The 20,567-nt window shown below is 47.8% G+C and overlaps 8 protein-coding genes across 8 annotated transcripts; 1 reads left to right on the plus strand and 7 right to left on the minus strand.

Annotated features, from left to right (window-relative positions):
• The first annotated feature begins 41 nt into the window (after positions 1 to 41).
• On the plus strand, positions 42 to 1,701 carry V1508DRAFT_24272 (uncharacterized protein). Its single transcript, XM_066936364.1, has one exon. It carries the CDS (start codon positions 228 to 230, stop codon positions 1,293 to 1,295), a length of 1,068 nt encoding a protein of 355 aa, XP_066792766.1. The 5' UTR covers positions 42 to 227; the 3' UTR covers positions 1,296 to 1,701.
• A 526-nt stretch (positions 1,702 to 2,227) lies between these two features.
• V1508DRAFT_406794 (uncharacterized protein) lies at positions 2,228 to 3,283 on the minus strand (the record flags this gene model as incomplete). The annotated part of the gene is made up of 2 exons (XM_066938799.1): positions 2,228 to 3,103; positions 3,158 to 3,283. 2 exons carry the CDS (start codon positions 3,281 to 3,283, stop codon positions 2,228 to 2,230), a joined length of 1,002 nt encoding a protein of 333 aa, XP_066792767.1.
• A 1,491-nt stretch (positions 3,284 to 4,774) lies between these two features.
• V1508DRAFT_435426 (uncharacterized protein) lies at positions 4,775 to 6,553 on the minus strand (the record flags this gene model as incomplete). Its single annotated transcript, XM_066942065.1, has 3 exons — positions 4,775 to 4,843; positions 4,894 to 4,946; positions 4,996 to 6,553. 3 exons carry the CDS (start codon positions 6,551 to 6,553, stop codon positions 4,775 to 4,777), a joined length of 1,680 nt encoding a protein of 559 aa, XP_066792768.1.
• A 498-nt stretch (positions 6,554 to 7,051) lies between these two features.
• On the minus strand, positions 7,052 to 10,220 carry V1508DRAFT_24494 (uncharacterized protein). Its single transcript, XM_066936369.1, has 4 exons — positions 10,132 to 10,220; positions 7,713 to 9,903; positions 7,328 to 7,658; positions 7,052 to 7,277 (listed from the first exon to the last, which is right to left on the minus strand). Exons 2-4 carry the CDS (start codon positions 9,815 to 9,817, stop codon positions 7,173 to 7,175), a joined length of 2,541 nt encoding a protein of 846 aa, XP_066792769.1. The 5' UTR covers positions 9,818 to 9,903; positions 10,132 to 10,220; the 3' UTR covers positions 7,052 to 7,172.
• Positions 10,221 to 11,129: 909 nt separating this feature from the next.
• Positions 11,130 to 11,441, minus strand: V1508DRAFT_406796 (cytochrome b-c1 complex subunit 10; the record flags this gene model as incomplete). The annotated part of the gene is made up of 2 exons (XM_066938800.1): positions 11,130 to 11,286; positions 11,377 to 11,441. The coding sequence occupies 2 exons, from the start codon at positions 11,439 to 11,441 to the stop codon at positions 11,130 to 11,132; spliced, it is 222 nt and encodes a 73-aa protein (XP_066792770.1).
• Positions 11,442 to 11,722: 281 nt separating this feature from the next.
• V1508DRAFT_392868 (P-loop containing nucleoside triphosphate hydrolase protein) lies at positions 11,723 to 13,787 on the minus strand. Its single transcript, XM_066937966.1, has 6 exons — positions 13,370 to 13,787; positions 13,115 to 13,277; positions 12,998 to 13,062; positions 12,442 to 12,946; positions 12,258 to 12,389; positions 11,723 to 12,203 (listed from the first exon to the last, which is right to left on the minus strand). Exons 1-6 carry the CDS (start codon positions 13,503 to 13,505, stop codon positions 11,894 to 11,896), a joined length of 1,311 nt encoding a protein of 436 aa, XP_066792771.1. The 5' UTR covers positions 13,506 to 13,787; the 3' UTR covers positions 11,723 to 11,893.
• A 287-nt stretch (positions 13,788 to 14,074) lies between these two features.
• On the minus strand, positions 14,075 to 17,154 carry V1508DRAFT_426757 (uncharacterized protein). Its single transcript, XM_066941606.1, has 3 exons — positions 16,806 to 17,154; positions 14,897 to 16,752; positions 14,075 to 14,844 (listed from the first exon to the last, which is right to left on the minus strand). Exons 1-3 carry the CDS (start codon positions 16,984 to 16,986, stop codon positions 14,200 to 14,202), a joined length of 2,682 nt encoding a protein of 893 aa, XP_066792772.1. The 5' UTR covers positions 16,987 to 17,154; the 3' UTR covers positions 14,075 to 14,199.
• A 515-nt stretch (positions 17,155 to 17,669) lies between these two features.
• On the minus strand, positions 17,670 to 19,408 carry V1508DRAFT_392874 (uncharacterized protein). The gene is made up of 2 exons (XM_066937967.1): positions 18,537 to 19,408; positions 17,670 to 18,482 (listed from the first exon to the last, which is right to left on the minus strand). The coding sequence occupies exons 1-2, from the start codon at positions 19,211 to 19,213 to the stop codon at positions 17,870 to 17,872; spliced, it is 1,290 nt and encodes a 429-aa protein (XP_066792773.1). The 5' UTR covers positions 19,214 to 19,408; the 3' UTR covers positions 17,670 to 17,869.
• Positions 19,409 to 20,567: the final 1,159 nt, after the last annotated feature.

Raw genomic sequence — 20,567 nt, forward strand, 5'->3', positions numbered from 1 at the left:
TTCGACATCCGCATTTGGAACTTACTATTGGTGCAGCAGCCCACGTTGTCCCAAAAGCGCAGCAGCAGCAGCAGCGCAGGCGCAACCGCACAATCAATCGACTTTGGCACTCGAGTCAACGCAGTAACCAACTAGACGTGTTCCGCCCTCAGAAAAATAATAATATCATATACATTCCCTTCCGCAAGCCTCCACTATCGCCAATTCAGCAAGTTCACACTATCACAATGACAGCAGACAAGTACGTCTTGGTTACCGGCGGTGCAGGCTACATCGGCTCCCACACCGTGCTGGAGCTCATCAATGCAGGCTACAAAGTCGTCGTCGTCGACAACCTCTGTAATTCATCCGAGGAAGCTATCCGTCGTGTCAGCGAGCTCACAAACTCCACGATCCCGTTCTTCCCTGTCGACCTGCGAGACAAGGAGGGGTTGGAGAAGGTATTCAGTGAGTACCCCATCCAGTCCGTCATTCATTTCGCTGGTCTGAAGGCGGTCGGCGAGTCGACCAAGATTCCGCTCGAGTATTACGACTCGAACGTGTCCGGCACCATTGTCCTCCTCAAGATAATGGCAAAGTACGGCACTCCCGTATTCGTCTTCTCGTCGTCGGCAACCGTCTACGGTGATGCGACGCGGTTTGAAAACATGATCCCCATCCCCGAGGAGTGTCCGACAGGCCCAACGTCGCCCTACGGCCACACAAAGATGATCATTGAGGAAATCCTCACCGACGCCGCTGCCGCGGATTCGAATCTCAAAGTCGGCATTCTGCGCTACTTCAACCCCATCGGCGCCCACCCATCCGGCCGTATCGGGGAAGACCCGCGCGGTATCCCAAACAATCTCCTCCCCTTCGTCGCCCAAGTCGCTGTCGGTCGCAGAACAATGCTACAGGTCTTTGGCAACGACTACAAGGACTCTCCCGACGGTACGCCAATCCGAGACTACATCCACGTTGTCGACCTCGCGAAAGGCCATCTCGCAGCGCTCGCAAAGCTTGACTCTGCTGAAGGCGAGAATGGTGAGGGTTTCGCGCGTCCATGGAATCTCGGTACCGGCAACGGCAGTACTGTTTTCGAAGTAGTGCACGCCTTCGAAAAGGCTACGGGCAAGACAATTCCGCTCGAAGTTGTCGGTCGCCGAAAGGGTGATGTCGTGAATTTGACGGCGAAGCCTGACAGGGCGAATACGGAGCTCCAGTGGACAGCGGAACTTAGCATTGAGGATGCGTGCAGGGATTTGTGGAAGTGGACTACGAATAACCCATGGGGATACGGACAGCCTGAGAAGTAATATGCTTTTTCTATTAGAATTATTTGTGATAGATTTATAATGCGGTATAACATATATTTATCGATAATAATCCGTACGGACGCAATGTTGCTTCCTCGGAGATCTCAGTGCACACAGCAGGCTATGGAACGCCACTGACGCACGTTTATGTACGTACTGCGCGCTAGGAGTGAGGAGCTCCTTCCCCGGAGTTATGATTGCTGCTCTGGTGGAAGATTGTTCCGGAGTATTATTCCTCCAATTTATTTTGTTCTAATGAGTGACCGAAGCGATTGTCAGGAGAAATGCTTTGCAGATACAAATCATCTCGTGCGAGACTGTAAATCCATAAAATATGGCATTTAACTCCGACTTCGGCAATAGCTTCGGAGATAGACGCTGTTACGTGTGGCCCCGAGGCTCACGCACAAGATTGTGTGCTGGGTCTGAATCCAAATATGCCAATACCGCCCGACTGCAGTCGTTAGTTACAGTTTCTGATAACTATCACGACTCTGAGCATTACTATCAACACCACCCGTGAATGCAAGACATGAGTGCACTTCTGTATAGCGAGAACATTGCCGTCTCTTAATTACGGTTGAGGTCTCTATGTGACACAGGTATGAAACCCTTCGAGCTCCCATCTCGTCGTCGGTCTGTGGATTACATTCCCATCTCGATATTTCATGCATTTTTAGGAGGCCGAGGAGAAGCTTCGTCGTCAGTTGGCTCAACATCCGTATGGCTGTTGAGTAAGCCACGGCGTTACCTCACTACAAATAAATCCATGTGTTAGACTTCTTAAGGAACGGTAGTGAATATCTCAGAAATCGAGGTCACACTTTTTGGAGTCTCCGACTTCAGTCTCTTAATAGTCTACCTTCGGCACACTCTCATTCAGAAAAATAGTTGCTTTCCGCTTTTGCGTCTAGTAACCTATATGTCAAGACTTACAATACGCACAAGGCGTTAGCAAAAGTAGCCACGCCGCCAGGCGAATTAAACGGCGCGCTCATGAACAAGAAAGAGTACTTCCCAGTGCTCTTGCACTTTTCAGCCAAATCTTCGAGATCGAGCATCTCGCCAATCAAAACGCCCCAGCACGCCAACAAATACTCATGCAAGCACTCCTCCGTTCGAGAAGGCCAGGCTTCGAATGCAGGCTGATCGCCGCCGACTACAGAAAAGTACTGATCGTGAAGCCAGTACTTCATGTCGTCTCCCTGGTCAATACCAATTGCATTAGGAGCCGTAGCTCCGGTTTGCTCGAGCTCAGCGATATTCCCTTCAGCAAGTAAATCGTTGTATTTTTTCATCCACCCCGTTCTGATAAGCAATATATCACCAAGCTCGAAGTGAACGCCCTGGACTGCAGCGATCTCCTGCAACTGCTCCAATGAAATGCCGTATCTCCTAAATGGATCATACTCTATCCCTTTTTCCTCTGCATACCGCGCAAAGTCAAGCAAGACGCCGCGACCAACAATACCATGCTTGCTACATGCCTGCATCCCGCATCGCAACGACTTATTTGGACCGACGATTTCGTCGCGCGTGAGACCGTTGTACATGACTTGGCAGGAGATGTGCCCGAAATGGCGGACTCCGTCGAACTGACTGCCGGACTGCGTGTTCATGATCACCGTGTCATCGTGGATCAACGCGCTCGCGTTGGCTTGAATGTCGTACTTGAGCGCAGGACGCCCGAATGGCGGGTGTAGTGGGAGCGTGAGGTCCCAATTCAAAGAAGACACGAGGCCAAATTTGGGCTCAGATTGAGACACTCTCTTTACTAGCTCCGGAGACAGGAGGTTCAGTCGTCCAACCTGGTAGTCGTTGTTAAAATGCCAGTTATGAACTGGTAATTGAAATAGACATACCTCATCATCAGTGCCCCAGATCCACGCAGCTTCTTTTGGTACGTCCGTCGGATTGGACTCAATCAGCTCCTGCAACGTAGGCAACAACTCGCTTTTCTTGGTAGGATGTTGAAATTGGGATGGCATCTTAACTTAAACCAAGTTAAATGGGGTAAATTTACAGGCGTGGGACAATTCGATATGATTTTCGGCTGATAGTGGCGTTGCGATAGACTTGTGTTGTGAGTCGCGGGAGTCATCAAATGATATAACTTTTTATCGACAGAGAAGAACATACTAATCGCGTGAGATCAACTCATAGAGTTTACAACATAATTACCAGGGACAGTTCACGGCTCGGTTTATTTCAGCTTATTGTCGACTTAAGGTAGTCGCAAAAATTAAAAGGTCACATTCGCTGAAATTACTGTGCACTTCCAATCGACGGCAATGAAATTATACCTCAGGATGTTAATATACAATAGACTCTAGGCTGTGCTGAAACAGTAGTTGGGAGGTTACCATTTTCAGCTCACTTATTTCCACACCATCAATACTCAGGGACGGCAGCAATGGCTGCACGCCAAAATTATGTCCAAATCGTTGTTGCGTCACTTAAAACAGGCGTTAGCGCTATCATGAATCACAAGTCTGAATGCGAAACTGATCTTGACTACAAGCACCGACCGACGCGAAGGCCGGACGACGAATTTGTGCTTGGAAAGTCTCTGCCACCATTGATCTCGGTTGACTTTGCCTGCAATTCTCTTGACGAGAATTCCAAGCTAAATCCTTCAATTGCAGAAAGGCCTGTTCTTTCCTGGACATTTCCCGTTATCCAAAACGTAAACAACCATGTTTGAAATAAAAGGCACCATTATTCATCACTGATGAGCTATTCATAGCATCTGTTGCCTCAACTAAAGCCACTGGCAGAGATGGCAGAGACTTTCGATAGCGCACTCATGCAAGATGGAAAGGGAGTGACAATTGGTGTCGTCAATACCAACGCTAATATTGGACTGCTGAGATGACTCCCGTGCCGCCCCGCATTTTCCCACTCAATGGCAATCTTCGTCAGAAGTTGAGCTCCTTGGACCAAGCAGAGATGGAGAGCATCTCTCATGTCAGAATGGCTTACTTATGCCGTCCAATATTCATAGGAAGTTGGACAGTTAAGCTTCTCATCAATCCAGACGACAATCGCACGATAATATCTCAGAACAGATCCTTTGAGGTGGGAGGTTGCTGCTTTAGCATGTTTATCGAGATTCGAACGATGAACTTTCCGTCACGTTGACCCACTGCAGCTGAGCGCACTGTTTTTGGAGGGTAACTTCACACCTGGCACAAGATATGGTGACAGCAGCTGGGAAACCCATGAACGGAAGCCTTTCGCATCGCAAGGTCATACATACGCTGCGCTCAGTCACAAGCAGACTCGGAGACCTAACCTACTCTCCCTCAATTATCAGAATCAGTTCATAATTGTAAGGCAGAAATTGCACAGTCTGTGATCAACGCAAATATATTAACACTAACATTCCGGCAGTTTTGACGCCATTGATTAATAACAATATATTCCTAACCGAACCATAATACAAACTCCATGGAATGATACAGCACATCAATATACCCTTAACATGCCTCTGAGATCCGTGGAGACTTCAACTTGGAAAGGGTTTCGAATCTCAGAACGATTTCAAGCTGAAACAAATTAGCACAATTAGCCACTCCCCATAATCAGAGAAACTTACTGTTGTGACCATCAGTGATACCACAATGAGGCCGATAATGATCCACGTTATTCCTGACCGCTGTTAGTAAGATGTCGCTTTCCCAAGTAGTACACAACATACTTGACATATTTGTTTCCGCGATCGAATCCGCAAGAATATCCGCCAGGTCCAAAAAGACCTTGCACCGCTGATTCAACACTTTAATCCGCTGCTTGATTTCCAAATACTCTCGAACAGCCGTATAAAACGCATGCATTTCTGGCTCCTCATCCCAGAAAAACTCAGGCACGTCCAGCACACTACTGCTCAAATTCACGTCTACTCGCAATTTGAACAGACTACCCTCAATCTTCATGATATCCTCACGAGTAAGTTTGCCAAGCGATCCCTGTAAAGCGAGATGTTTCGGTACCGACTCCAGTTCCATCATGGTGATATTTTCCATTTTGGTCTCAAAATATGATAACTTGGTTGACTGGGCGATGCCGTGCGACATTGTCAATTTGTGCTTGATATCCGCGTTTCCGCCTACTGCCCTTAATGTCATCACATCATTGGATATCCGCGGACTCTTGCTCGTGCGTGAATATTCGAAGCTGAACTCCTCAGTCTCACGATCTCCCTCTGGTATAGTCTTCGTGATCATGCCCAAATTATTGTCGCTATCGGCAAATGTAATGTCAGCGAGAATATCTCTCTCCTGCGTCTCTGTAAAATTCCAAAACACCATTACGCCGTACGCAAACACGAACAGCTCCGCCTGGCGTTGCAGTAAGTCATGGTAGTCATTATTATCTTCCGCAGTATCCGGATCGTCACCTTTATCCATTAAAGACGGCATCGCTTGTTTCACCTCACCGCCGCTTCGAATTCTCCATCCAGATCTTCCGGGCAAAAGCGGTAATCCATACGGCACGTATAACGCCGCGTCAGGACTACCAGCCGCAAACACTCTTGCACCCTTCACGCCATGATTCTTTGTCAAGAAACTTGTAATTTTGCCTAGATGATACCCTTCAGCCGTGAGGAACGCCGTGACTCTCCTCGTTTCGCTCGTACTCGCAGATGTTGTCGGTCCAGGCGATCGAGGTGGTGAAAGCGGCATCGGCAGATAAATAACCTTGTCATATTTATACTGCTCATCCTCTTCGTCGCTATATTCCTCATCAGACGAAACGTCACGATACGGCGTCGGCAGTTCATCACGGCGTTGATACTCCTGCCGCCGCCTTCTTTGTCGTCGTTGCTTCGAAATATTGCTATCCACCCCACGCGTCGACACAACCATCCTCGGATCACGCTGCCGGGGATTCACCCTCATCGGCATGTCCTCAAATCCAACAGCATGTCGAGGGTTATGCCGCCTCGCAAACGTCGAGTAAGGAGCAAAATTGGCTGGTGCAGTTGGAGGCGGCGATGAGCGGTGTCGCGACGACGGAATATCGCTCGCGCCATGATCGAATAACATATTGCTCACAGAAATATTTGCGTACCGAGGACCGTTATTACTCCCCGGCGAAAAAGGAGTTATGGAGAATCGTCGAGATGGAGGTAATCGATGCGGCGAGGGCCCGGTTGATGACGATTGTGTATGGGAGGAAGAGGTCATTGGCGTTGTTCGCGCATCGGTGACTAAAATCGACGGCGATCGATTTGGCTGCGGACGTGGTGCCGACATTTTATTACTCAAATCTGATCTGGGATCGCAATCAATCTGATGGTGTTCGTGAAACTCAAAAGTTCCTTCTTTTCACGAGGTGTGCTAGTTGGGAGGTTCAGCTTGACCAAGGGATCGTGCAACTCACTCACCACCAGCTCCCAAGATTATTATTCATATTCTTTGTAAATGACAAGCTTCAATTATCTTATTGTTACTCAGATATTCGATTATATATTTATTAAAAATGACGCACACAAACCACTACAAACTATATACATACCGTTACACAAGTAAAATGGCACATAGATGCAATAGTCGTCCAACGCCCACATAAAATAATCCATACTGTGAGCAAATATAAATACAATACGAAAGTCATGAATATATAACAGCATGCAATAAAGGAGATTAAAGAAAACAATATGCAAACCGTACGTCGTTTAAAAATTGATGCTACTTCCAAAGAACCATTCCCATCCATATGTAAAATATGATACTAATACCACAATATCGGATATAAATCAAACAAACAAAAATCCCAAATTAAATTCATAATACCCCAAGCACGCATATGTGAAGTATCATTAACGAAGCTGACGTATGCAACAGGATGCGACGTCCATTGTACTATGCAAAACTAATTCGCAGCGGCAGCAGTCACGTTAGACACCGTATTATTTTTACCTTCTGCGACTCCAGGCGCGCGACAAAGCGGGCACGAGTTCCTTCCTGTGGTAAGCCACTATTTGAATTTAGTAATTACTCATAAGATCCTTCCAAATGAATACGCACTTCGTCAATACACTTCTTGTGAAACAAATGGCCGCATTGTCGCAGCTTTCTGCACTCTTCTCCTTCCTCGAAATCCGAGAGACACACCAGACATCTCTCACCCAGATTTTCCTCACTAGCCTCGAAAATGCCTCCCGATCTGTCGATGTCATCCTGAGTAGCAACAGGAGGCTTAGCTGGACCAATAAAACTCGACAATAGGAGCATGTCTTCATATGTTGGATTATCACTGAACAGCGACGGTGTTGTGAGGATAGGATGATTTTCGGGATACTGTCCACCGAGGACATAAATGATCCACGACCGAACATTGTTTGCTCCAGCGCTAGCGCTACTTCTGTCAGCGTTGGGACGCCGACCACCATTCACGTTTGCGTCACCGGACCCAGAGCGAGCTCTACTACCTCGCCGACGAGAATACATTGACATATGATCATCTTCTGGTTCGTCGCCGCCGTCAGCATTGTCCAGGTTTGTATGTGAGCGGGTTTGTCTGCCGCGGGATGCGCGCGACTCTTCTGTCCCGATTATGCTTGCAACGTCCTCTTCATCCTCATCTTCATCATCCTCAGTATGATAGTCCTCGTCACTATCGTGGTTCTCTTCATCCTCAACGTCATTTTCATCATTATCGTCGCCTTCGTCAAGCTCGACATCCTCATCGAACAAGCCACCGCGCCTTTGTCTAACTGCACTGCTTCCACGGTCAGTATAATCCGTGCTACCATCTGATCTGCGCCGTCGTCTGCCGGCTGTGCCATCAGTTGACGCTTGTGCATCTGCCATGGTCGGCAAAATGTCCGCCGCCAAATCGTTGGCATGTCCTTGACCGCGACTATGCACAGATCTGATACCGACAATAATGACCGGAATCATTCGCCCCGAGCCACCGTTGTTTTCGCCTGCGGTGGAATTGCTGTTGTTATTGTGGTTAGTGTTGACAGCCTCCGAAGGGAACCTAAACATGCGGAAAAAATTGAGCGGCGCGACTGGTTCTACAGAACCGGATCCGTCTCGATTACCCGCTGCAGATTCTTGTCGTAATTCTTGTGCTAGCCTTCCTGTCTGGAGCGAGCGCAAGAACTCACTGAATGTACCATCCACAACATTATTGCTATCAGCGTCGCCTAACAGGTCTCCATGCGACGTGTTGGCACTTACGCCTGCAGATCGATCCTCTTCGTCACCGAAACCGTCACCGTCATGATTGAGGATATCTCCAGTGGAAACTAGCTCATCCGTAGCGCCTTCACCCAAGGGTCGAGACGTTTGGGTTCTTGAACCTCGACGTGATCCCGAAGAGGCGCGAGATAGTAACTGCGATGTGGATCCGCCAACTAGACTAGCGGCGGTTGCTGCCGCAGCCACCGACAAAAGACGCGAAAGTACTTGCGCCTGGTCCTCCGTTCCTCGTGGCCTCCCAGGACTCTCTGCGGAAGCCATAATTTCATCTCCGGCTGACTCCAAAAAGTCAGAAAACGTAGTATCAGACGCAGTCGACCCGAACGCGCGAGAACGAACACGGGAGCTACGACGAGGCGCCGCAAGTATTGGAGGACTCGGTCTAGTCCCTGGGGGGGATGTACCACCTTCCCCACTTAGTGCAGTAGTCGTTATAGCCGCGGTTGGCCGTGGTCTGCGACGGACATATGTCGGTTCTGGAACGAGTGAAATATCACTTGTATGGGCGGATGCCACTTCAGGTGAATCCTGGGATGGATGATCTGTAGATGCTCGTGGCGTCGAAAATGACGACGTCGATGAATGCGATGTAAGAGAATTTCGAACACGCGAGAATCGAGTCCGGAAAAAGTCTCGCGCTGCATTCCGCCTTTCCTGCTGCTCTTCGTGTGTCGGTGACTCTCTCCGTCTCCGTAAGACAGAAGCGGATGATGAAAAGGCCTCGTCAGAGCTGGTGCCACCCCCCAGTATTCGCGAAGTTGACGTCGGGATCGATTGTCGACCTGACAATTGAGAATTCCGGGCACTTCGAGTATCGTGAATAGACCGTAAACTGGAGCTCGATAGCCTCCTCCTAAATGGCTCGAAGGATGAATGCACTCTCTCGGCCGTAGCGGACGAGGCAGGTGCCGCTGACGCGTCACTAGTACTATATGACGATCGAGGTTGTGCTTGTAATAGACGTAAGCTTGATAGATGCCGCGATATACGACGAGAACGTGTTGACGGATTCGTGGATGTACTTTGAGCAGATGATGGGCATGACGACTCTTTATCCTCACTGTTGTCCTGACTGGATGACACTCGACGCGACAGTCGGTTACTAGCAGAGGATGAAGCATTTGCAATGTCACGTAGATCATCATTTGTTATTGGCAACTCCCCATCCATATCGCACATACTGTCCGATAGTAGTGACTGATCGGAATGGGACGCTTGTGCCACCGATGATTCCGCCGAAATGCCCGATGCTAGTAATTCGTCAACTATGGCATCGTCGGATGATTGTGTCGAAGCCGCTTGTCCCATTATCAAACCACTGCTAGTGCTCTCCTATTTGCGGGGTTTACCAAATGGTGGCGGTTACTCGGCGATCTTAGGTTGACTGCCTGAGGCTAGCGAGCTAACAAATATAAGTACACGTGCCACATTCGTAAAGCAGAAAATCAATGTCATCGACGTTCAGCCGTAATGTCAACATTGAAAATTATAGTCACAGATTGCGGAGAACAATAGGGAGAGTTCAAGTACCAATCATAAGTCGGCGCCAATGAAACGTGTATGAACCCATCCATTGGTAATCCGATTCTGACCCAATTAGATATATGTAAAGTAGCACGCACCTGAATACTGCAAAAACTAATTCTAGGTTAGTAGCAACGTCCAGGAATGTTGATCCACTTTGTCTCTCGGTCGCAAAGATAGTGTGAAGATATTGCTGTACGTCTAGGGGTATGGAACGCGGATGTTACAAGTTGGAATGTGCTGGTGAAGTCGCCAAGGTGCATAACTTACCGGATGGCGCCAGCTACCAAACCCTAAACCTGCAGGCTGACAAGGACTATTGGTAAACGACTGCGTAGAGTCGGACCTCGTTAAGGAAATGTTATGTTTCCAGCAATTGATGTCGTCTTAACGAGGGTCCAAGATATAGGAAAGATATCGGCTTATCGAGGATATTTCGCGCCCAAATCTGAGAATTCAGACACCAAAACGTATTGCCTTACCTGGCACGAGAATCGTGTTTTTGACTGTATCTTGGCATATAACTTGTCTCTGGCCAGCTATCTCAAAAATCATAGGAAATTCACAGAGGATAATTTCCAATACAACGAGCACGCCACAAATACCCTGTTTGCAAAGCCGTAGACAGACACACAATACATAGTGACGGCTCAAAGTAACTCCCATGACGCAGAAGCTTGGAATCCCAAATAGCCGACGTCAGGCAGCTTGTGTACTGAGTGTGACATACGTATTAAGCGATCAAGCTTCGTGTTTTCTCATAGACCGGGTGCCCATTTGTAGAGAATGCGACAGATATCCATTATTCCTGTGTCAAAGCATCACATACTAATGGCGAACCCACGACTCATCGCCGAAAACTGCTTCTACAATAAAGTAAAGCATCGCGTTTGACAATCGCTGTGACATTGTCCAATTTATGGCAATGGAAAATATGTTACAATTGAATAATCCTCTAACAACAGCGCATACACAGTATACTTAGCTCCAACTTGATATCTATTCCAATACGATAACTCCCAATTCCTTTCTATCCGTCATGGCAATATTCCGAAGTCTCCAATTATGTATTTCTGTTTTGCAGGGATTTGTGCGCTTAGAAAGGAGAATCGTTCGGGTCAACAGGACGATCCCAGTACGAGCCCAAAACAGGAATCTTCTGAAGAATGACGTTGCGAACACGGGGAATCGGCTCGAGAAAGAAAAGTGCACCAAGGCCTAGGGCACCGCCCCAGAAACCGAAGATGGGAACCCTTTGCATTTAATGTCAGAGTTGCTCGTTGTGCAAATCCCCGAAGTTGGGATATGAAGCGGTAATATAATATAAAGACTAAATCACTTACCATCGAGCGACGACCTGGGGAGTGAAGCCGACAACACTGGGATTGTATCTGTACTGCACACGCATTGTTACAGACTCGGGAAACGTAAGTACTGGGTCCGACACGGAAAGCAAATAAATCTCACTTTTCAATGAAACAAATTATTGACGTACCTTCCGATATTAATAACCAACTCGAAGTGCGTGAAGTAATGTGAATGTTGAAAAGGGATTTTAAGGCGACAGCTTCAGTTCCCGATTGGGTGGCTTTAAGGTGACAGGCACAACTGGGCTGTGATTGGCTACGTGGTTGGGACTTCGACATCCAGCTAATCCTCGCAGTATCCTGTTTCTCCAGCAACAATTTATAATGGAATCAATAGATTGATATTACTAAAACACTACGTACATGATCAAATGCGAAAATAAACACCGGCTGTAACATGAATGGTAACTACAATTGCCGATCTTGCGAATGCCCGAACCCATAATCAACAACTTATAAACAAAACAAGAAGTTAATTACAGCTAAGCAATATCTAATTCCCTTCTGAACCAAAGTCCTTTGTGAACTCGTCATGCTTCCTTACATCATCTGCATTGACAGTCGGTCGTGAGCTCTTGACGGCCTTCACGAAATCTTTGAAGAGCAATGGTGGCTCCTGTAATTCATCGCCAGCTATATCCATCCATGACATTTCAATTGCACCTGGATCGCCAGGTGAACAGGGCGTTAATTTCCGCTTGCCGTCGATATCCACCCATTTGAAATGAGTTGCCATCTGGACTTTTCGCACAGGTTGCATGAGCGCGTCACGCACCGCTACGGCTATATCGTGACCAGAGTACCTACCCCATATCGTCAGGTCGGTTACTACACTATATTTCAATAACTGAACATACCCTTCGGTCATTTCCGCAAGAGCGCGGTAATCAGCTTGTGTCACTTCGCAAGGCGTTGGCCCTACATTTAACTTAAACATCGTGGTTCGGGCCTCGACTTCAGGTAATGCAATGTAGATGCGTCGTTCAAACCTGCAGTATGTAGTTAGCAATATTCTAAATTTGGCCCGTGCAGCAAACATACCGCCGCCGGATAGCAGCATCCAGCTGCCATGGAATATTTGTTGCTCCCAGGACCAGAACACCACTGGCATCGTTACCGACACCGTTCATTTGCACCAGCAATTCTGTCTTAATTCTTCGTGACGCCTCGCTTTCGCCCTCTCCTCGCGGACCGCACAGAGCGTCGACTTCATCGATGAAGATAACTGATGGCTTGTTCTCTCGTGCCATGTTGAACAGTTGCTTGACTAATCTTTCCGATTCACCCATCCACTTACTCACAAGATCCGAGGAACTGACGGAAAAGAATGTTGAATTAGCCTCAGTAGCGACGGCCTTGGCTAGGAATGATTTACCAGTACCCGGCGGTCCGTACAGCAAAATGCCGGACACTGGTCTTCGATTACCGGTGAACAGGTGGGGAAACTTAATTGGCAAAATGACAGCTTCTTTCAATGCCTCCTTTGCCAGTTCTAGCCCAGCAATATCTTCCCATCGTACGTTCGGTTTCTCGGATAGAATTGCGCCTAAAACTGTCGTCAGCCTTGTCGAAAATTATTGAAGTTATGGGAACGAACCTGACAGAGCGCTCCGCAGCTTCTTGCTATCAGCATCATCTTCATCGCTATCGTCACCTTTCTTTCTTCCCCGTAATTAGCATCCATGTAACTGGATATCAAAGAGCGTACACGTACTTCGCTTTGCCACCGGACTTGCCCTGTTCCTTTCCATTGGCACCGATCGCTCTCTTGGATTTACTTTCCGAATTCTCAAGATGGTTCTTCAACTTTTCAGCTCGATCCATGTACTCGGCTGTCTTCGCGCGAATCATCTCTCTATTTCTCGCATTCTTCTCATCTGCAGCACCAATTTGTCAGCAGCTGTTCCCAAGTCATACATATTTTTTCGCCTCGCATCCACGCCCTTGACCTAAGAAAATTCACACGTACATTTAAGAGCCGTCATGAAATACTCCAGCCCATTGGAGTATAGTTTGTAAGCCTCCTGAAAATTCTCGGCCTGATCAGCCTGAATCGCCTTCTGCACGATGTCGATCGCCTTGCCGAGAAAATCCACGTTGGCCATGCTGTATCCTCTCTTAAATTGAAATCTAATACAACGATGCTATAACAGCCTGCTGAGTTGGTATAATATCCACAAATAATATAACGACGAGTTGCTTTGTAGCCTATCTCTATTTCGACGCGCGGGGCGTAATAGATTCTAACAGTATCAACACCGTAAAGAATATCTCAGCTCCCGCGTCTCTAATATTCTAAACAAAGAATATTAGAAAAACAATCAATATATGCGTCTAAGTGCCACAGTGACGGAGAGATGGCAATGACTTGTAGTGTAGTCAGAGCTTCTATCGTGATAAGAACCGAGAACACATCATTCCCTAGCCTCTCTCTCGGGCGGGCCGGGGGGCGCGCCCGCGTGGCTCTCTAGAGTAATTATCAGCACCGATTTAGCACACAACAAGCAGCCCGCCATCAATACCAAGCAAAACTACGATTGAGTCACGCGCAATGTGTCATTGTTTGATTTTACAAATGCAACTTTCATGAGGCTGCAAATGCAAACTCGCATTCATTAGTTCAAGACCATATGATCTATCCCGATTATACGAGTTGCGTTTCTGAGCGACGGTCGTCATTACATCATTTGCCAACAAATACACCAATGTTTTGAATACAGCAATATACTCGGACACTAAACGGAACTCCAATATTTCCATTCATACTTCGGCGCGTATCATTGTCATACATCAAGCTATCTACAACTTCGATGTATCAGTTACCAACTCCACGGCAGCCGACGATATAGCAACCGCATTTCGTTCAACAACAGTTGTCTGGAATACAATCTTGCCACCGCCAACCTTCCACATCTCAACCTTTAATGTCTCGCCCGGGAAAACGTGACCAGCGAAACGAACCTTAATGTTCTTGAACATTCCGAACTTGTCGTATATCTGTTTTCCAGAAATGCCAAACGTGCAAAGACCATGTAGGATTGGTTTAGGGAACTTACCGACTGCCGCGAACGCAGGGTCGATGTGAAGTGGGTTATAGTCGCCGGACAATCGATAGATAGCTGCTTGGTCTTCAGTAGTCTTGACTACAGCAACGAAATCCGGCGCACGCTTGGGCGGAGTGTTGGCAGCTGTAGCAGCACCTCGGTCCTTGCCTTTGCTAGATCCGCCAAAACCACCAGATCCGCGAAGGAAGATGGTTGACTCGTTGTAGAAAACTGGCTTTCCTGTCTCGGCGTCATTTGTCTCGGTACCAGTGATAACGCAGGCAGCCTTGCCCTTGTCAAGAACTTCAATTAGATGGGCTTTGGAAACGAGCCTGCCACCCGACGTTGGAATTGGCCAGGATTTAATTTCCAGGTATTGCTCTCCGTGGAGAAGCATCATCTTAATAAAGTTAGTTTCAAATTTGTCGTGAATAAAATGGGTAAACCATTACCGGATTAAAGTTCGGAACAAGCTCGCTGAAGTCAAGTGAACCAGAGGCGCCAAAGTATGGAACAACGCCGTAGGTAGGCAAGACAGTGAAATCATCCGCACCCTCGAACACGTACTTCAATTCGGACGCCTTAGCACCGACTCCGAGGTTGTAAAGGATTAGATCTCTAGTCTCATAATCGAAATGAAAATCCGGGCCTGTCTGCTCTGAAGATGATGACGAAGGTCCTGAGGATTTATTGGACATATTCTCAAGAATCGCAGCCATGCTCTCTTGTGTGGTCTTCGGGTGAGTTGCACGGCCGTCACTGAAGTCAGTGATCTTCGCCCAATTCCCCTGGATGGCCTCAGGTGTAAGCGGCTTGTCGACAGCGAATCCAACGCCGCTGGTCCGCTGCCATCTTGTATTTCCGATCCAACCAGAGCCGGTCTCAAAGATCTCGCCAGTAACAGGGGCCTTGTCAGAGGACAAGAGGACGGCAAGAGGCGCTACGTAGTCCGGTTTAAAAGCCTGAACAATCTCCTCAGGCAAGATAGTACGAGTCATGTTGGTGCCTGCATTGGGGGCGATCGCATTCGCGAAAATGTTGTATTTCTTTCCTTCCAACGCAATTGTTTTTGTGAAGCCAACTATTGCGCATTTGGCTGTAGCGTAGTTAGCCTGACCAAAGTTGCCATATATACCAGACGTCGAAGTAGTGTTGACGATTCGTCCGAATTTTTGTTTTAAGAAGTATGGCCAAGCTGCCTTGGTAATCTTATATGTACCGCGCAAGTGGACGGCAATGACTTGATCCCACTGGTCGTCTGCCATACTAGCGAAGGACTTGTCACGTAAGATACCGGCATTGTTGACGACTACATGCACGGTTCCAAAATGGTCAACTGCTGTCTTTACGACCGCGTCTCCTTCCTCGACGGAATGACGATCAGATATTGCAGTGCCTTCGCCATAGAGCTTGTTAATTTCATTAACCGTACCATTTGGGTCTCCGACATCGTTGATAACAAGCTTTGCGCCAAGCTTAGCGAATAAAAGAGCGTATGCGCGACCAAGACCGCCCCCGGAGCCGGTGACAATGACGACTTTGTCCTTCACGTCAACGGCGACGTCGCCTTGTTTGTTGGCTGGCAGTTCACGTGCCGACTCGAGAAGTGCCATGAAGTCATTGGGGCCTGTCGGGTACTGTGGTGTATTGTACTCGAAATCTTGAATCTCAGACCATCGCGCAAGAATCGATGCGGGTGTGAAACTGTCATCGGTCTTGAAAAGAGCGCCATTTGATCGCTCCCAGCGAAGCTTTGAAACGAATCCTGCGCCTGCCTCGTAGATACCACCGGTCTCCTCCGTGTCTTTGTGCGTAAGGTACGCAACGAGAGGAATAACCCATTCTGGCTTCAGCATACTCAACAGATCCTCGGGCATGACCGTCTGTGTCATTCTGCTGGCTGCCATAGGCGCTATCACGTTGGCAAAAATGCCGTATTTGGCACCTTCCTTGGCCAAAGTTTCTGTGAATCCAACCAATCCGAGTTTCGCAGCCGAATAATTAGCCTGCCCGAAACTTCCGTACAAGCCCGCCGCGGAAGCAGTGTTGATAATTCGACCGAACTTCTGTTTGCGGAATACTGGCCAGGCGGCTTTGGTGGTTTTGTACGCGCCCTTGAGATGGACAAGTTGGATCAAGTCCCAATCTGCATCTTTCATGTTCTTGAACGAGATATCACGCAGTATGCCGGCATTGTTGATGAGCACATGCACGCTGCCGAATGCTTTAATCGCGGTATCAATGATTCTGTCACCGAATTCGACCGAATCGTAATTCGAGACAGCATTTCCTCCAGCTTTCTTAATTTCTATTTCTGCATTAGAATTGTTCTACATCACCAGATAGCAATGCAAAGCCCACCTTCCACTACAATGTCAGCTGCCTTTGTCGAGTGGCCCTCGCCCTTGGAACTAGAGCCCAGGTCGTTAACGACAACATTAGCGCCACGGGATCCGAAAAATAAAGCGTAAGCCCTCCCTAGACCGCCGCCGGCACCTGTAATGACAACGGTTTGACCGTCAAATCGTAGTTCGTGCGGCATTGGTGATTGATCTGTCGAGTATTGGTGTGACCAGTCTGTTAATTATGTCGCTGATAATGTAGAAATGTCACGCAGATGTAGCCCTTTAGAAGTGAAGCTTGAAAGCGGAGGTATTTCTCGGGGAGCGAGAGTACGAAGCGAGGTTTATAAAACCTGTTTTGTGGGGTGCGGAGCGTGAAAGTTGCTCTGAGCCGAGGAAGGTACTCCAGTCTATTATGGAGATTCATGTGCGGACCAATTGCGTTGGAATTTTGCGGTGGATCAGGTCCAAGATAATGCAGAGGTTAGGGACCTCGGCAGCTCGGGCGGTCCACCACGTCTTCGGATCAAATGACCGTTAACCTCAATAACAGCGGAGATCTACGCAGATGAGTAATGCATTCTGGACAACTTGTCCAACGCGTACAATATCCTATACCGTATTCTGGGAATGGCGATTAGTTCAACTTGCCCTTATGACATCAGCTTTAACTGTGAACGATTCTCCGCACTTGCAGTCTATACATCCCACTTCCTTTGTATGCGGCTCGTGCGGCTCATCTTGCGTGTGATAGTTGGACAGCTGAGCCGATGACCCTTAAGAGACCAGCTAAGAAGACCTCACATCTCCGTAGAGAGGGCAACTTTAGGGATGTTTGAGTGTATATGCTATCACAGGGAAGTCTACGAACTTAGAAAGTCTTGTAATTATAGTCTCTAAAATACACACCCCGAATTCCGCATAAGTACCCAAATTTATAGAAAAAATTGCAAACGCCGCGTCACATTGAACAGCCAAACACGAACATATGTCACACTCATTTATGCAAGAACTCTTATAATCCACCATCGCCAGCTAAAGAAAATTCACAACTAAACGCAATCAACGTAGTATATGCAGAAGTCACGTCAGATTCCGTGCAGGGGTCGCGGGATATGCGGAAATTCCTGGATCTCCACTATCCACAGGTTCATGTAGCTGAACATACGAAGACGAGGACGGACGGTGGTGTGGCGTATGCGCGGCATTGTGACGATGCGCGTAAGACAGAATGGCATCTGGTTTGATATTTGAAATGCTGTTATTCCTTGTCCGTGAATGCGTGCCTGGCGCTCTGGTGCCATCGCGGTGCGAAGGAGTAAGTTGTAGATCGTCAAATGGATTAATGGAAGTCGCCGCTGCACCCGCAGTTGCTGTATTTTCAGTCACGGCGTCTGTTACATTTGGGCCGAATGTGGTCGAATTGCTCATGTATTGCAAATTTATTGTGTTCTCGCCCGCGCTGTCGCTAGATGTTTTCGTCTTGAGCCGCCAAAATACCCATGGAGTTGACCACGAGCCTCTTAGAATTCGGCTAGTCGGCCTTACTGTGTTGGCCGCCATTGAAGCACGAGAAGTTGTAGCTTGTCTCGAAGAGAATATCTCTGCAATGCCGTTGAATCCAGATAAACTTCGTTTTCGGTACGTAATCGCCGAATTTATGAACATCGATATCGTTCCAGAGACCCAAAAGCATCTATCTCCAATGTCAGCAATTATCTACAGCTACCTGAATGAATATACGGCATACGCATCCAATGCACAGGAAACCACAATTAGGTTTCCTAGATGACAAGCTGAGACATATGACTGGCACGTCTCTTTATAACGGCCGGTACACATTTTGTCTGCATTCGGAATCGAACATGTGGTCGAAATGCCACCGGAAATAACCATGATATACACGAAAATCCCGATCCAGAACAGTGACATGAAGATCTGAGACAGCACGAACACAAACGGCCATAGATATCCTGGCGCCTGTATATCAATATCTATTGTACCGCCTCCAACTTGCATGTTCCCTTCATTTTCCAATCCGCACTCGTCGTTGCGTAAATGTGAATCATTGACCCCAGCGCTACGGAAATGACACAGTATCGCCACAGTCGAGACCAGAATCACCACGCTAGTAGTGGTTGCAGCCGAAATAAGTATGACATATGATTGTGGAACGTCTGCATTCGTATTATGTTTTCGGACAAGAGATATGAAATAGGCGACGACACTAAGTGGTATGATCGCAAAGATGGCCTGGAAAAATGCAAACAAGAGGAACGTCATACACCACGATGGATAATGGGCGCCGTTGCTGGTCCTGATCGGGGCGAATGAGTGAACGCGATCCGGTGTAGAATACGGGCCCGTTTCAAAACCGTAAGTATTAGCATTCCGCCTGTTACTATGTCCATTGCGGCCACGGGCCATCGTTCTGCAATTGTGCACTGGTGCACTTAAGGCGATGCTGTGCCAAACGAGCTAGCTGTTGTCGACTGTACCAGACCGATATGTTCCCGGGGCCATTAGCTGGCGAGAATAAAGAGAGTAAATAGTAACGCTTTGCAGGTCACTTTCTAGAGCACTGCGGTGGACCAGACCGTAATTGCGTACGAGGGATGATTGTGGAGACTCGAAAGCGTATATAGCGAGCGCCGCACTTTTTTGACTACAGAGCGGCTACTCGTCAGGCATATTGACTTGATTGTTTACGCACGCCCTTGTCTTCTCGCAGCAATCTCCTCCACAGGATTACGAAATCTCGCTACACTTCTACAATGTGTCGCAGGATAAGACATACTGGACAAGTAGTGCGTGCTGCAGGTTGGAGGTAACGGAGCGTCCGTCATTGGCGACTAGCTCATTTCGCCACTCATTTATTCCTCAGATGCTCCCGCAAGCTTGCCGTCGGATAACCTAACGGTTTCTGACAAGTTAATCGTTGGCGATTGTGGAAGTCTCAGATACCTCATAAAATGGTCAATATTTGATAAAGTTGGCGGCAACATTAAGTCTATCTTTCGTGCGGTAGTATAAGCTGCCAACTGTATTTCAACGGGCAACTGCCTGAGTCCACCATCGGAAGTTTTCATTGATCTCCTACGTTGCTGGTCCATGGACTCATATGTAGGCGCCGTTCTTATTACTTGCAAGTTCAGTCAAATAGCACAGGAGTTCCTACGGCTGTAAATGGAGAAACAATAGTATTCCGACATCACGTTGGTCCCCTTATCTTGACTGTGACAAAGGGGACGCTGGAAAATGACGTCGTAACTGTCGACCAAATAAGTGAGCCCTAGACCAAGTTGTCGTCAATGCATTTCGGTGGGAGTTTAACTTAGGTTAAGAATTGACAGATGTGCCCTAGTATAGTCGTCGCCGCCACTCGATCTCATTAGGTGTGCCTCTCGACCGCTCTCTTTCTCTGCATTTCAGTCACTGACCTTCCGTTGACTATCGGACACAAAGGCTTATTGATCCCGATCTTCCGGGTATCACTTTCGCCGATACAATACATTCGATCGCAGTGTTAAGAGCTGTAGATCTAGTGGAGTTCGTACCCTAGTGGTCACGTACTCGCCGAGCCCTGAATATGACAATCGAGACGGGAGGGTATGCCAATAATCGCAATACTTTGTACGAATTGCTGACGAATGCATAGCAGTACGTCGCGCCGGATATCCACGTTTGTCAATACCAATAGCTTCGTCTCCCACCCTGCCCGCGTGACAATTAAGCATTGGCAGCTACGCGATCTCGTTTGCAAGACAGCGAATCTGCATGA

This window comes from Lipomyces doorenjongii (genome assembly GCF_038497915.1).
Source record: "Lipomyces doorenjongii strain NRRL Y-27504 unplaced genomic scaffold V1508scaffold_103, whole genome shotgun sequence".
In the NCBI taxonomy this organism is placed as follows: domain Eukaryota; kingdom Fungi; phylum Ascomycota; class Lipomycetes; order Lipomycetales; family Lipomycetaceae; genus Lipomyces; species Lipomyces doorenjongii.